The sequence below is a fragment of the Magnolia sinica genome, chromosome 18, assembly GCF_029962835.1.
Source record: "Magnolia sinica isolate HGM2019 chromosome 18, MsV1, whole genome shotgun sequence".
NCBI classification, from domain to species: domain Eukaryota; kingdom Viridiplantae; phylum Streptophyta; class Magnoliopsida; order Magnoliales; family Magnoliaceae; genus Magnolia; species Magnolia sinica.
In genome coordinates, this window is record NC_080590.1 from 4,625,171 (window position 1) to 4,637,552 (window position 12,382).

The 12,382-nt window shown below is 37.7% G+C and overlaps 1 protein-coding gene and 1 non-coding gene across 2 annotated transcripts; one reads left to right on the top strand and one right to left on the bottom strand.

Annotated features, from left to right (window-relative positions):
* Window positions 1–3,180: 3,180 nt before the first annotated feature.
* Window positions 3,181–3,254, top strand: TRNAI-AAU (transfer RNA isoleucine (anticodon AAU)). The gene has a single exon. It is a non-coding gene; the product is annotated as a tRNA-Ile (tRNA).
* A 4,907-nt stretch (window positions 3,255–8,161) lies between these two features.
* Window positions 8,162–12,048, bottom strand: LOC131233782 (norbelladine synthase-like). The gene is made up of 2 exons (XM_058230574.1): window positions 11,842–12,048; window positions 8,162–8,585 (listed from the first exon to the last, which is right to left on the bottom strand). The coding sequence occupies exons 1-2, from the start codon at window positions 12,023–12,025 to the stop codon at window positions 8,287–8,289; spliced, it is 483 nt and encodes a 160-aa protein (XP_058086557.1). The 5' UTR covers window positions 12,026–12,048; the 3' UTR covers window positions 8,162–8,286.
* Window positions 12,049–12,382: the final 334 nt, after the last annotated feature.

Genomic DNA, 12,382 nt, shown 5'->3' on the forward strand with positions numbered 1-12,382 from the left:
TTTTGGATGAAGCTGATATTTGTATTTACCTTTCATCCATTCCTACGTGACCTTATCTACCAGTTGGATGGAAAATAAACAGTATAGTGTTTTTAATGGTAGGCAATTAATGATAACCTTTTTAGAAATGATCTACTGATATTTATATTTGCATTGAATTTTTTGGCTCAGTTCATAAAGTGAGTTGCCCCATGAGGCATTATCATGTGATTGGGCATAGACAATCATAACAATGTTATTACCAGAATTGTGAGTTGGTTGGTAAAGTTATTGTTTTTCTTCTCGTTTGTTGATGGGATGTACTTTATTAACAAGGGAATCCATTGCTAAAATCTGACTACTAATTGAGGAATAAGTGTTTTTAAGGCCCATGAAGAATTGATAAATTGGCTCTGTTCTTTGAAAAAATTTTCATTCCTTGAAAGCTTTACATGTACATTAGGAACAGTAATATGAGTATTCAATTCTTCTTAGTGTAATTTAAGAGTATTATAGTAAACAATCAAAGACTGTTAATCCTATCTAAGAGTGCAAATTGTCAGCTGTAATTGAAAATTTTAAAGATTATTACTTTGAAAAAAGCATTGGTCAAAATATAGTCATATTTCACGAGGCGTACCACCATAGATTATGTTATTAGTGAGACTCTTATCTATAACACTAAGAATCCAAGAAGAAATCATGTCATTATACCTTTCTATGCTTGAAGTTTTGATGAATTAAAAAAGGGCTTAGGCAAAGCACCATGTCATTATAAATTGAATCCGGTCAAGGCTCTGGACTGAGCCGTTGATATGGGTGGCCTCATGGTGGCTGGCCCTTGAACCTGAAATACCTTGGATTGCAAGAAGCTCCTGCATAATATTTGGTACGACTAGCACCCCCACCTTCTTCGCACAATTTATTCAATTCTTGAAAAGTGGGGCACATGTTTTGGTTTATTCTCCGGTGAACGGAGAATGCCAAAAAATAAAAAATAAAAAATTCAGGAAATAAAAGATCCCAAGGACCAACATTTGGACCATTTTCAGTAGAATGTGGACCACTGTGGTGTTTATTTGTAGAACAAAATTCATGCGGATGAAATTATCTAATGAAGGAGATTTTTAAGACAAACCATCCACAGTGTGATAGAATCAATATGCTTAATGGAGCCGAGGCTCTTTAGATTTCTAACTGTATGACTTGGCCCTATTCCTTTAGTTATGAGTCGAGATTTAGCCGAGTCCAGCTAAGTCCGGCTAAGTCATCCTCTATTTTCAATCCCCACTGGTGGTGCCAAACCGGATCGGACAGTGTGCCTGTAAGATCTTGGGCCGTGATGTTGACTTGGGTTGGGGTTCAGTTGGGCTTAGGGTTGGGCCAGAGAAGTAGGCCCAAATAAAGATTCGGTCTCAATGTCATCTGCATCGAGTACGGCATATGCCTAGCAAGTCCTGCCCAAAAACCGGCACGTTGACAGCCCTGATCATTTGCACGAGCAGGTCTGAGAATATGTACACATGATCCAAAATTTTCCTTCCAGCCACCATATTCGGACCTTTTCAGTTAAAGGTGCACCGTTGTTCTATTTTTATTCCTAACTTTTCTATTTGGACCATTTTCGGTAAAACCCACTTACACGGTGGAGAGATTCACATTACTTGAGCTAAACATCTAAAGACCAGGTCCAGACGACTAGAGAAAATCGACACTGGTTGTTCCAGGCCCGCTATACAAATACAATCTAACACTGTTGAATAAGTTGGGCCTGGCTGGAATGACCTATTGGGGCTTAGGTAGACTCGTGGCTGGAATGACCTATTGGAGCTTAGGTAGATTCAAGCGTAATGCTGGCCCACTTAAACGGGCCTGAATTCATACCAGGCCCAACATAGGAGCCCAAAACCCGGTCTAAAAAGAGAATGGACTCGGGTGATTGGCTGGTCTAAGTTGGTGGTGTGTGTACGTGGCGTGCGAAGACGAGTGCGGAGGCTCCTTGAACTCATGTAGATACGGTTGAAAGGAGATCAAAGTTGCGTGGCCCCGGGATGATATATTTATTGTATTTATATCTGGAATGTAGATACGGTTGAAAGGAGATCAAAGGAGATCAAACTTACCTGGCCCCAGGATGATATATTTATTGTATTTATACCATTCATTCATTTGGGTTGAACATTTTAGAGCACCAACCCCCCCAAAAAAAAAGAAGTTATATTTAAAGCTCAAGCGGACCACAGGACAATGATTCTCATGGTTAAAACATTTGTACAGTAATGTTTATTTTTCATCCAACTATTTATAAGGTCACACAAACTTAAAAAAGTAGAACAAATATCACATTGATCCAAAACTTTTGTGGCTCAAAAGGTTTCAATAGTAGACATAGTTTCTGCAGTGTAGTCCACTTGATCTTTGGATTTGTCTTATTTTTGGGCTAAGCCTTACAACTAGCTGACCAATTAAACAGTTTAGATATAACACATACGCATGCATAGGTACGTGGAGACGCATCCATCTAGACTCGAATCTCTTTTTTTTCAAGTCTCAAACATGTCCCCACAGCTTTCGCTCTCTCCAAAAGTGCCTTTACTTAATGGATTGAAACTCACACGTGTCTGTGCGAACACTCAGATGAGGGTTGCCAAAGTCTTGAATTTTGTCATCTTAATCTGAGGAAGGCTATTTGTAGCCGTGTATACGTTGGCCTCTTGATGAATGTGTCGATCACGAAAACTCGCAAGTAGGACCACATATGTATGTTGTGAGCTACTTGCAGCCGTGCATACGTGGGCCTCTTGATGAATAAGTCAATCCAGAAAACTCGTGAGTTGGGCCACACGTGTATGTGGAATGGTATTGGTCTTCTTACCTTTTAAGTTTTAACCCAGCAGGTGAGTGCATGTTTATTGTTTACCAAACATGCATGAAATAACAAATTTCAACCAAGCTAGGTTTCAATGGTAAGCGTTGAATCCCCGTGTATCTTGTGGCGTGGCCCACTTAAATCTTTTTTCTACCTAACTTTTAAGATCGTATTCTAACATGATGTGGCGAAATGGAGGGACGGTGGGGATGTTGAACGGTCATCACACTGGGCCCGACATCGTTGTGGGTGGGGTTTTGTTGCTGGAAGTGTATCCCCAAGATTTTATAATTCAACATTTATAAATAATACAGTAAAACATTTTTCAAGTTGGCCTATTAGCTCAGTTGGTTAGAGCGTCGTGCTAATAACGCGAAGGTCGCAGGTTCGAGACCTGCATGGGCCATTTTTAGAAAATTTATTTTAGTCATTTTAAATTTTATTTTCTTACTCTACTTATTGATTTCACCTTGATATTTATAAATAATATTGAAAATTAAATATTAATTTGGCCTGTTTGAGTGTTTAAATATTTAAATATTAATTAAATATTTTATCATTTTATGTTCTAATTCTTATTTGCAATTGATTTGATTTTGCATTTATATTTTAAATCTTACATGTGCCATATTTTATGTTCATTTCTTATTTTCAACATTTTACGTTTCATTTATTTTTCATTTTTGTCTCATATAAACCATCTGCTTGAGTTTGAAATTTATTTATGGTACCTGCAATGTAGCACATACTGCGTGGCATCAATAATGTGGTGCCATGTATTTACAAGGGTTGGTTTTTATTTTATGCTTCACTTCTTTAATTTTTGTTTTTTCAAAAGTTTGACATACAGCCTAAAGGGCAAGGGCAAAGAAAAGGGAAAGGCTCAACAAAATGCCGCTGGAGCTGGAAAGAAAGACTCGATGACTGTGGTGTAATTGAAATTCTGACACTTAATGGAGTAGAATATTGGTAGAAGATGATTTGCATAGCCAACCTTGACAATTTCATGTTTTATCATTTTGTGTTTTTAGTCATTCTATTGCGATCATATGTCTCTTATGTTTTTTGGTGACATACCATCTCTTTCAATTTCAACTGTATTAGTAATTTATTTCTTACGTTGACTTATACTAAGTGTAGTGTTACCGTGGGTCAGCTTCATAATTTTCAATTCTTTTCTAGTGTACGTTTGGTAGCCAAATATTGTGAAATATTATCATATTTTGCATCTGATTAGACATATTGACGATGAAATATCATGATATTTGGTAAAACCAAATGCACACTTGGCCATTGAATTGTAATGCATTCTTTCTCAATTTTGTTTAGGTTAGGCTTTATATGCTGTCCAATCTCACCCAAAAATGCTCTCGGTTTGCCAAGCCTGGCCCATGTCTAAAAGAAAATCCCAAAGAGTTGTCTATACTTGCCCCATCCGATAGTGTATGTGCCCATGACTAGCCTCGCTTGGCACATGATCACTTCTTATCCTAAATATGAAAATAAAATGGAAATTTTTAATCATTTAAGCCCTAGTTAAATGAAAATTTGTAATTACGATTCAAAAAAATTACTAAATTGCATCTCATATAACCCATGTACATTGATATCTATGACCCGAAAGGTCAAAACTAATTTCCCAAGGCTTGGGTGAGCTCACATTTAAGCCCTATAATTAGCGTGTGTGTGTGCACGCACGTGGGCATTTTAGAGATATATGGACATGGATCAGATTGGGTCAGGCCGAGAGTAGTCGAAGGTTGCCCAAGCCCTTCTCATGGGTGCAAAAAAGCATGCTCAAATCCAACCCAAATGCCTCCTTAGCCAAAAGGCCCATGAGCTAACCCAGCATGTTGGCAGTCCTAATTTTAATTGTTCTTCATCCTTTTTCTTGTTTCTAACCATTTCTCCAATTGAAAAACCTTATTAACAACCATTCATGGGTGGCTTATCAATATGAATTCTACATTCTTGGGCATGATATTGTATTTGCATTGGTTTTTATTGATGATCTTGCATTTTCAAAATACAACTTGCGGCATCAAAACCACACTGCGATTTGTAACAATTTCTCATATTTTCTATGTAAGCAAGGATAGGCATAAGTTTTATCATTTTCTATCTATGTTAAATGCAAACTATATTTTCAATACCTTTGTTGTCCATTCATTTTGGAACTTCTACTACAAACACTTGATAGAACAGTTAGGATAGATTGACCCATGCAATTATTTACCTAAGCTCTCTCTAGGATGCAGTCACAATTTGGACAATCCATTTCACCCTCAGATGCACCCTACGATAGGGAAGAGTTCCCAGTTTAGATTGATTAGACGATTTTATGTATGAGGAATGGACCTTGTTTGTTGAATTTCAACCTTTCCAAAAATTTCATTGTAACCATCCACTTCAAGGGTACCAATCAAGGAATTAAGGTCATCCATTCAGCATGATTTTTGGGTCATAACCCATCTACTATGGTGTCCCAAGATTTGGACTTTTAGAATAAGGTACTTTTATGGTATGTATATGTTATGCAATGGTCATTTACATGTGTATGGAACATCATACTCTCTAGGGGTATTTATTCTTCATATGTAAAAATGTAAAGAAGGATTTACATTGCTCTTAGTTATCCTAATTTTTCTCTATGTTTGCGTAATTTTAGAATATTTTTATTTGAACATTTCTCAAGTTTAGTATTTGTCAAGTAGGGGCTGGATTCGCAGTAAAGCTCTGTAAGTTATGCTTAACCACTATTATGGATAAAAATGGACTGACCAGATGAATAGACTGAAAGACTCTGGATTGCTTGAGGGCTGAAAAATCACCTCTAATAACTACTTTGCCTATAGTGAAACGTACACAAAATCTTTCACCCAAAACCCTACAAAATTCCTAACCTGACTTTAGCATCGGAGGGTCCCTGCTCTAGCCAGGGTCTTCCTTGACTTCTTCCTACGTAGGTACTTGAACGTCAAAAAAGGGTAGACCAGATTATGCATCAACAACCACCAATGCCACGTGTGAGGCCCATTGTAGTGTTTGCATGACTTCCCATCCATCCATCATGTGAGAGCCTCTTCATCTTCTCTACTTTTCCTTAAATGGGCCACAACATGTACAATTTATGTTGTGATACTTTTTAAAATCACTTGTTGCGGCTTGCCTGAGTTTTGGAATGACTGAATATTTGTGTGTCTACTCATCTTGGCGGGGCATTTCTTCATATAAAAAACACATCTATAGATGCTTTTTATTTGTAGGTGTCCGCATCACACCTCTTCCCTGTGATGTGGGTCCCTTGAGTTTTATCATGCATTAATTTTATGTGTTTTACTTTATAACTTTTAGTTATTCTGTTCTCTCAAAATGAGAAAATCAATATTCTGCATTTCTGAAGTTCTGTAATGAAAAAAATTCAAAGATTCCATCCACCTCCCAAAAGGAGGATTGGATCCTTCATAAAATTGATTGAGGTTTGTGCACGTAATTCCCCATCCAAAAGGGTCTCAAGAAAGTGGAATGCCCTGGATATAAGGCTGACAAATAATCACATTGGCCATTATATGAATTTGGAAGTTTTTTAGTGGATGTCTATTATTTTTCAGAGTGTGGCTCATATAATAATCGTATGGACATGATTTTTGAAGCATTTGGTCATTGTTGTGTTGCTCACTAGATGCATGGGTTGAACACACGTTCATGTAACATCGCAATTCTCACATTCTATTGAATAACATGTACATGATATACTCCTAATTTCATAAGTGGATATTGGGGGTTACTATTATAAGACATTGATCCCTACAACTTGACCAAGTAAATTCATATTATAAGGTAATTTTAAAATATTTCGATTTGAGATCAAATTTTACTGTTTATTTTAATAAATTTTAAAGTTGTTAGTTTTTATTTATTTTAGGGTTTTAAGAGTCTTGTCTTGACTCAATAATCCTTGTTTTAAGTTAGCTAAGAGTGGTTAATGAATTTGTATTGGTTTAAATGTTTTGACTATTTTTAAAAAGTTTTACTATTTTAAAAAGTTTACTAGCTATGGTAGAATTAGGTAGAAGTGGCAACCGGTTGGACTGCTAGCTCAACACATATGGCCTGACTCTGAAAAGGCCAGAGCTTGGGTGACTAAACTTGCCGCAAAAGTAAGGCTTAGGCTTGAAAACTAAGCCTGGTGCCCAAGCCTAGTTGGCTCTGGGCCAATGATGAATGTGGACCGGTTCAACTTAGTTCATCCATTAAGTGGGCCACAGTTATATAAATGAATGAACAATTTAAACGCGCTTGTGACCAATACACATTTAATATACATATGTAGTTGCATTTGCCATTGTAAATTGTTGAACATTTTACTTTTTCCTATGTAGGTCCCAGTTGGCCCTAGAGGGCTAGGGCCATGGCCAAGGTCTTTTTGGCTCAGTCAGGATTAGGGATAGGATTTAGGGAACTTGGGTCCAACTTGGCCTACCCCTAGCTGAACCCATTGTCGTCCCTACAATTAGGACTTTGGGACATCTTTGCTTATATGAGCCATATTTAATACATTGTACAAAACAATTAATTCACTATTACAAATCTTTTTTCTTGTTTAAGGGATTTCTTTTCCTTGTGGATTCAAGGCTTATTTTAATAAAAAGAGAGTAATTTTTCTCCTCATTTTTCCATGCACGCACTAGATAACAAGTATTCTTCATATGGGACAATGTTGTATGGACATGATCGCTTGGTCGCTTTGATTTTGATCCATAGTCCATCCACTGAGAGGACCACTTGATGAATAGCCTTGGTCCACAATGCATGATGCCATAAACTTGAGGTGGGTAGCAATTTCACTCACATGCCTATTTGTATTGCAAATTACATCAATAATTTGATGTAAAACCACCATCATTATGGCTTGACAATGTTTGTTTAAACATGGTTCTAAGTGGTAGAAAATGTGTGTTTCAACACTAATGTTAAGGTTTGAGGGCAGTCTAAAAAAATGTATAATCATTATAATTTTACATTATATTGAAGTGAAAATCTATATTTCTTATTCGTTTGTCAAAGAACCTAGTCAGGTATTATAATTTGTAATCATCATACTTTTACGATACATCATTGATGTAATTCACAATACAAATAGGCTTTTATGTGAAAGTACATGACGAAATCCACTCTTGTTTTAAGACAAGCTTAAGGGACCGTTTGAATGCATGATTCAATCATACACTGAACAATGAGTTTAATCAAAAGGAAATTACGAAATCATATATAACATTGTCTCTGAAAGGCAACATCATTATAATTTGGAGCTCACTTTTTCGGTAGTAGGAATACTGAGGAAACTAATTACAATTTGATCATTTGCAATTGATTGTGGATTGTTCCAATTTAAGAGTGCATCCAAACGCAGAAAAAGGCATGAAAAGCCACTGAATTTAAGCATTGCAGACTTCAGCTTTTTTCTCGAGGAGATACTTTGCGGCAGCTTCCGCGATGACCTCTAGTGCCTGGTTAGAAACAAGAGTTTCATTAGCGGCGAACTCGTCGTCTATTTCATACTCCGTGGTCGATCTTATGATGGACGTACCACAATCTTTCTCGAGGATCTCCAAACGGAGCCGATACAAACGAAATCCCATATCCAGATATCCACCTTCGATCAATTCCACCACCTTCACACGGTTCTCGTTATCGATCTCGACAAACTTCTCTTTGTAAAAACCAAACGGCATTCCTAGCATAACAGCAGAAAATGACAGTCCAAACATCAAATGGGAAATGAGAATATTTGGAGTTACTATTATGGGAAGTCTGTTGATTTTCAAGTTTATATATGTGGGGCCCACATTTAGGTGATCTAAACCGTTGTATCTGTTGGATTTCATCATGGATGAGGTGTGCTCCAAAATTTTCAAATGCCTTTGTGGGGGCTATCGGGTCAGCAGTTCTGTTCAACTAACCATGGGGCCCACTTGCACGATCTGGACCACTCGTGATGATGTTCACTATCTGTTCCATCAGGACCCTATCATTACCCACAGATATAGAATCCTGACCATTCATCTACTCTTCGCTATCACAACCTAAAAATCGCACCAGTCAGATAATCCTAGAGACAGATTGGTGGTGTTTCGATAATCGGCATTGGAAGGGTCTGGTAAAGATCGTTCAATTGACCGTCCAGATCAATTGATCAACTTTGAGAGAGACCATCTCTCACCGTAGATGGGCCCCAAATATGTCATAATTTTGGTAATTATTAACCGTTGAAGCAATAGCCTTCATGTAGACGGTCAGAAATAAAAGGGGAGTATTTTGATACTCCGGCATTGCGTGATGCTTTGATACACGGGCGATAAGAAATTGTCCACGATGCATACATTACCTCAAACTAAACTGGCTAAATGGTTGAACAATCATAGCCTCTGATCGGTCAAACACGGACCATTTCAACCGTCCAAAAGATTTCCACTAATCTGAAAGCTATTAAATCAAATAAGTGTAATTTTTGGTTTCTGATACATCTAAAATAAAGATTCGTAATCTTGATCGTTCAATTTAAACAGCTTGAATGCCAAGTGTAACTTTATCCGTGCCTGAGTATCGTCCCTCCCACTCGGCCAGAGTATCAAAATTTTACACGAAATAAATGTACAATGGTCCATTTATGGTGAGGGTCGTTTTATAGTCTTCAATGGGCTGGGCCCAGATTTTGAATTGGATGGACTGAAATGAGTTATGGTTAGGCCCATATATTTTAAGCCCCGTGTTAGGTCTTGGTTTGTGTGGGCCTTATGTGGGGCCCATTCGTAACTTTCTTTTTTTTCAGCCTATTTGTGTCGAGTCAACCGAGTTAATGAGTCGAATCTAGTCAGGGACCAGTCACTCAAAAAACCATGTTTCCAGGGATGACTCAGGCTTGAAATCTCGCCCAATCGAGTTAACTCAGCCAAGTTACGAGTGTTCCCAATCTTTACCGTACAAGAGCACCATCTCTTAGGACTGAAACCATTGATTTTGTCTACATAGATGATCTTACACCCAAAATCACATGGATGGGATGATATGGAAGGCCCACCGTTAATTTGTGAAACAGTTAATTAAACCAGAAAGGATTCCTTTTGGGGCGGGTTGCAGTCATCAGCATTCATCACCCTATTAACCCCACAAACAGAGATAATCGGATGATCAGAACCGTACATCTGTTGGGTACTTCTGTCTAATCCCTACAATCCAAAATTTATGCAGATCGCATGATGTAAGGCCAACTATCGGTGTCAGAAACAAAATAGTCGGGTCCAGACACATATTCGGCAACTGATGTTTATGATTATGTTTCTAGTGTGAATTTTTTAACATAGTCGGGTCCAGACGACCTGGAGATGGCACTAACATAAAACGAACCCACAAAAAAAGCATCTTTCGTATTTATCGCTGATTGTTGTGGAATCCAGGGTGGGGCCCACCACATGAACAACTCTAGTCACTGAGAGTGGACATCGAATGTCGAGGACCCACGAGACGAGGATTTGTCCACAGCCACTCCATTAGATGCTGGTCCAGTCATCATTTAGGCAATATGTGAATGGCCAATACCGGCAGTTGGTGATTGTCTTTCAAACCACTCCTTTCCCTCATATAAGACAAGTGGATGTTTTAAGGCCCGGGACCCGGACGCTTGTTTGTTGAAATAATACCGTTGGATATTTCTACTACTACCGGCCAAAAACTTCCACCAAATGAATGGTTAGATAATCAAATCGGTGTAATTTCATCAAACATCTGAATTCGGATCCATTTTGGCCTGTTCAATTTCAATTAATTACATGCTGTGTGTATAAATTTTCATTGCATGGGCTGATCAACCCTATGGATCAAGGGTTTGGGATCTGATTAGAAATTGTGGTCGATTTAAGTAAATAAATTAGACATGAACTCAAACCTACTCAACCTGCCTGTCTATATAACTTAACAATGGGCATGTATGTTTATACGTATCATATTGGTATCATATTGACTGATACGAATGTGTTAATTCATATCGGCATAAGACGCTACACGATATGGGATTGTATCAGTCTGATACGAAAAAACTGATCTGTATTAGTCTATATCAACCCATATCGGGTGTATCAGCACTGATATGGGCCAATACAGGCCAATATACCCATAAAACTTTAATTTTAAATTAAATAAAAATCACTCCTCTTATATTCTTCTTCTTTTTTCATTTAAAACATAAAAGAATCTTAAAAACTCATTTTAAACGACATACATACCTATTTTGAAATCAAAACAAATTATTTGAATGTAATTCGACAAATCAAAGCCAAGTGGACCATTAAGAAAAATAAAAATAAAAAGAAAATGATAAACCTTCCCTTTCTTTTTAATTTTTTTGTCTTCTTTTTACTATGTTTCAATATAATAAGTTACTATTTATTAAATCATATTTTATTTGTGTTTAATTATAGCATATTTAGTTGACCTTCAACAAATAATATTCTCATCAAAGAATGGTCTGATACGTCGTTTAATACATTATATATATAGAAAATGATAGATTTTTTAATATTTCATTTTTTAAATAATTTTTACTTAAATTGTTTTTTTAATTGATATTCACTTTACATCGATATGCCACACTGTATATAATAATTTCTTCGCCAAGTTAATATACCGAATCATGGTACGTATCCACTGGCATATCTCTAGTCTCATATTTAGTTCCTAAAACCCGAGTGTAGTTGTGCTGAGGTGAGTTAGGTCAGCCAAGCTTGGCCCTATCACGATTGAATGGGTCAGAGCGGGTCGGGCGGTTTGAGACGAATACCTAGCCCGGTTTGTAATCAAGCCGGGCTCTGGCGGATCAAACCAACCCTTTGCACCCATGACAGCGTTTAAGTAAAGGTGAGGTGCAGCCCTAGACGATGTTGTGGGAGGCACAGTAGATGGTGATGAGTTGGAGTGCAAGTGCAAAGTGAGCTTACCGGGAGGCAAGGTAACATGGAGTATGGTGCCGACTCCTCCGTCACCTTCTATAACTTGTATCTTCTCTACCATGTAAGGGAGCCGTTCCTTGATAAGTTGGGCCAGCTTAAGCGTGCTGTAGAGTTCCCACACGTGTGTAGCAGGCACACCTACCTCTAACTCGTTTGAAAGTTGCCCGTGCATTCTTCTCTCTTCTTTGTGTTGCTCTTTTTTATCTTTAGTGGCCAAGTAGACTTTCAGGTGCTTTAAATACGAGAGATTCTAGCCTGACCCGGTAGTCCGCGGACCCTTCAAATGAATCATCGATCTGCTAGTTGGAAAATGCGTACGGGAAATCAGAACCATCCAGTAGTCAGGTTTTGTGATGGATGGACCATGGTTGAAGTACAATTTCCTACAAACGATCTTAGCCATTCGATCTATTGATAGATGCAACCAAATAATGCTGGGCATCTTGCATTTTGGTTGGTTCGCATTATTCATACATACAAGAGGATTGTCTACAGTGTATTGGTAGGTCCTACCTCATGAAGTGGGTCT